Genomic DNA, 3,511 nt, shown 5'->3' on the forward strand with positions numbered 1-3,511 from the left:
AGGCCGCAAGCACGCAATCGGCCGGTCCTCCATCCCCGTGCCCGCACTCTGTCGGTGCTCACGTCATTTGTGCCGCGCACACTCCTGTGCTCACGCCCACCCGCGCTCTGCCCGCACTCCCCCTCCGTCCTTGATGACCCCCAGGTGCTGTACCAGCAGTTTGAGGAGGCGGGCACCGATCTGGCGCAGGTGCGCCGCCTGGCAGGGGAACGCGCCTCCGCCCACTCTCACCCCCTTCTGCTCGCCCTTGCCAGGCTGCGAGGCACTCGCCGGCTGCCGTGCAGCCGCGCGTGCGACCTCTCCACCGCGCGCCACGGCTCCTTCAATCCATAACGGGCTGAACTGCCACCAGTGACTTGTTTCGCGATCTCCGATGTGATGCACCATATCTATCTCTGCCCCCACTCCCACCCCGCCCAGGCCCTGACCGTCAAGGACACCATCGCCCGCAAGAAGGCCGCCATGGCCCCCGACGTGGCCAAGGCCCTGGGCCGCCTGGCGTCTGGGCTGTACATTGTGACCGCCGCGCACAACAACGCGCGCAGCGCGATGATCGCGTCCTGGGTGGCGCAGGTGCGAACGCGCGCACGCGCGGCCGGGAGGGCTCGCGCCGGCCGGCCGCCTCGGGCCTCCTCGGCGGATCGTCCCGCGCACGCGCGTTCCGCCAGCCGGCCAGCCGCCTGATGAGGTGCTGCTCCCGCCGTGGCTCTTGCCCCCTTGTGCCCCCTTGCACCTCACCGCGCTGCTGGGCTTACCTCCCCCCCTCCCGCCCCCAACACTGTGGCCCCCGCCTTGATGACCAGGCAAGCTTTGAGCCTCTGGGCCTGACCATTGCTGTGGCCAAGGACCGCGCCATCGAGTCCATGATGCAGGTGGGTGGGCGGGGTCAGGGGCGGCTGCTGCGCGGCGCGCGATGGGGAGGGAAGCGCAGGCCGTTTTGCTTGAGGGGCGCACGCGGTTCGAATGCGAGCGAAAGAGGGGGTCCAGGAAGTTGATGGGAAGGGCGGCACGGCGTGCGCGCTCGCGCGCGCGTTTGTGTGTGTGAGTGTGTGTGAGTGAGAGATAGAGAAAGAGAGAGATGGAGAGGTTTCTCACGCCCTTGCCCCCGCTGAGCGCCTTGCGCCCCCGCTCAACGCCACCAACCTTCCCTCCTTCCCTCCTTCCCTCCTTCCCTCCCCAAAAAACCGCCCACCCGCCAGGTCGGCGACCGCTTCGTGCTCAACTGCCTGGGCCAGGGCACCTTTGAGCCGCTCATGAAGCACTTCCTCAAGCGCTTCGCCGCCGGCGCCGACCGCTTCCAGGTGCGGGCAGGTCCCCTTGGGGGGCGGTGCGAGTTGTAAGGCACGGAGGGGCGGGTTCAGGCGCCGAGCTTGGGAGGGACGGAGAGCGATAAGGAGCGGACGAGCGCGGCGGGCGCAGCCGAGCGCGGCGGGGCGTCCGTTGGGAAGGGCGCCGCGAGGGGCCGCGAGGAGGGGCGGGCGCGGGATTTCGGCCCACGGGGCGGGGCCCCGCGTCGCCGCGCTGGCAGCGCGCCCCGCCGCGGCGCTGCGGCGCTTCAACGTACACCACCCCTCATCCCAGGTGTTGGCGGCATTACGCGCTGCCCTGCCGGCAGCCGCGTGGCTGTTGGTGGCCCCTGACCTCCACCCACCCAAACACACACACACACATACACACACACACTCGCACTCACACACCCACACACATGTAAAACAGCACACCTACGCAGCCGCCCCTTGTCCGTTCCGCCCGCAACGTCCCACCCCTCAATGCTTGCAACGCGCCACGCCGCGCCCTGCCTGCAGGGCATTGAGTGGTTTGCAGCCACCAACGGCTCCCCCGTGCTCAAGGACGCAATCGCCTACATCGAGTGCACCGTGGTCAGCCGCATGGAGACCCCCGACCACTGGATCACCTACGCCCAGGCGCGCTGCTGCATCCCCTCCTCACACATGCCGTCCCGTGCAGCGCCGTCCGTCGGCGCCGTCCGCCGCGGCTGGGAGCCGCAAGCCGCGTCGAGTGGGGCGTTGATGGCGAGCGGGCGCGCACATCGACGGCGGCCCCCTCCTGCCGGATTTCCCCATGCTGTTTCGTTCATCCAACCACGACCCCCTCCTGGCTTGCTCTGCATGTGCAGGTGACATGCGGTGACGTCATGAACAGCGACGCGATCACGGCTGTCCACCACCGCAAGGTCGGCAACTACTATTGATGAGTGAACCCCCCTTGACCCGCCTGCCCGGCGGCGATGTTATCAGCACTGCTGTCTGGGGTCCACCAAGTCTTTTGGTGGCAGCCAGGAAGGTTTGCCGCGCGTTGGTGCTGACTGAAGCTGGTGTCTGGGTGCGTCGACGACTGTTGATGGATTTCGGTCGCTTTGGCGGCGCTGCGTACGCTGTTGCTGCCGGCGGTCGAACGCTGTTTTGCACTCGCGAGTTGTTTCAAAATATATGTGAGGCGGGAGGGCGAGCGGCGCGAGGAACACTGAGCGTGGAGAAATAAAGCTGCTGTCGTGTTGGAGTTGGATGTGGTGCCTGATCTCATCTGCCCATGACTTGGCCCAGTCTGGCCATGTTTTTTGGTGTGCCGCACGCGCCCGTCGAGAATTTTAACCAGCCGTGTGAGCACGTGCCCCATATTGCAAGCGCCCGCGGCCACCGTACTTGCCGTGCTACACAGACGAGTGGACAGATATGTAAACTGCAAATCAGGCGGCACCACCGAGGGATCGATCTAGGCATGTCTTGCAGCGGCCAGGGCATGGTCGCGGCTGGCGTTTGAACGTGTACTTAAAACAGCCACGGCAGACCCCTGTCATAAGCCCCTCCCGCCATTCGCTTGCCGTACAAGCGGTGCCTAGAAAAGAAGGGGCGACAAGGGCACAGGTTGAGCACCAGCACAGCTGCAGCAAAAAGTGCATGTGGTCAACGTGGTCAGCGATTCTGCGCAATTGTGCGTCGAGAGCACAGCTTGAAGTAATTCGGAAAACCGCTGCCAACTGGTTCCGCTCGTGTTGATTTGCGTCATCCTCTCAACAGGCTCCAACTGGTGACCAATAGTTTTGTATAGCAGGGCTGCAAACTGTCATGCAAGCGCACTCAGCGCACTCAGCGCAACAAGCGCACTCAGCGCGGTGTGCGCATGTGCAGGCCTGTTGCAGAGCATCGAGTGCCCAGCAAGCGCTCCCAACCACCGGAGTTTCGCCATGCACAACGCATCCGAGGGGGGTGCCAGGCCGTCCGGCGCCGCTTCCGAAAGCCTTGAGCCTCGCACATGCACCATACAAACACTGCTGGCCAGCACTGACATATGAAAGGTTGATAACAGGGACATACACGTAATTTTGATTGCCACAAAACCTCTAAGATCGTTGTCGGTTGCCCCAAGTGCACTGCTGACAACACTATCTTTGGTGTTGTGGCTTGATTTACTTCAAGATCCATGTAACACATATTGGGCATTCATATCAATGTGGCTCTGGCAGCCGGGGAGCAAAGCATTCCAGTTACGA

At 64.3% G+C, this 3,511-nt stretch overlaps 1 protein-coding gene across 1 annotated transcript; it reads left to right on the forward strand.

The window, feature by feature from the left end:
* Positions 1-378: 378 nt before the first annotated feature.
* MNEG_14997 (Putative diflavin flavoprotein A 3) lies at positions 379-2,212 on the forward strand (the record flags this gene model as incomplete). Its single annotated transcript, XM_014036532.1, has 5 exons — positions 379-573; positions 804-872; positions 1,200-1,301; positions 1,806-1,976; positions 2,138-2,212. 5 exons carry the CDS (start codon positions 379-381, stop codon positions 2,210-2,212), a joined length of 612 nt encoding a protein of 203 aa, XP_013891986.1.
* Between the last annotated feature and the right edge of the window lie 1,299 nt (positions 2,213-3,511).

This window comes from Monoraphidium neglectum (assembly GCF_000611645.1).
Source record: "Monoraphidium neglectum strain SAG 48.87 unplaced genomic scaffold scaffold04942, whole genome shotgun sequence".
Lineage (NCBI taxonomy): Eukaryota > Viridiplantae > Chlorophyta > Chlorophyceae > Sphaeropleales > Selenastraceae > Monoraphidium > Monoraphidium neglectum.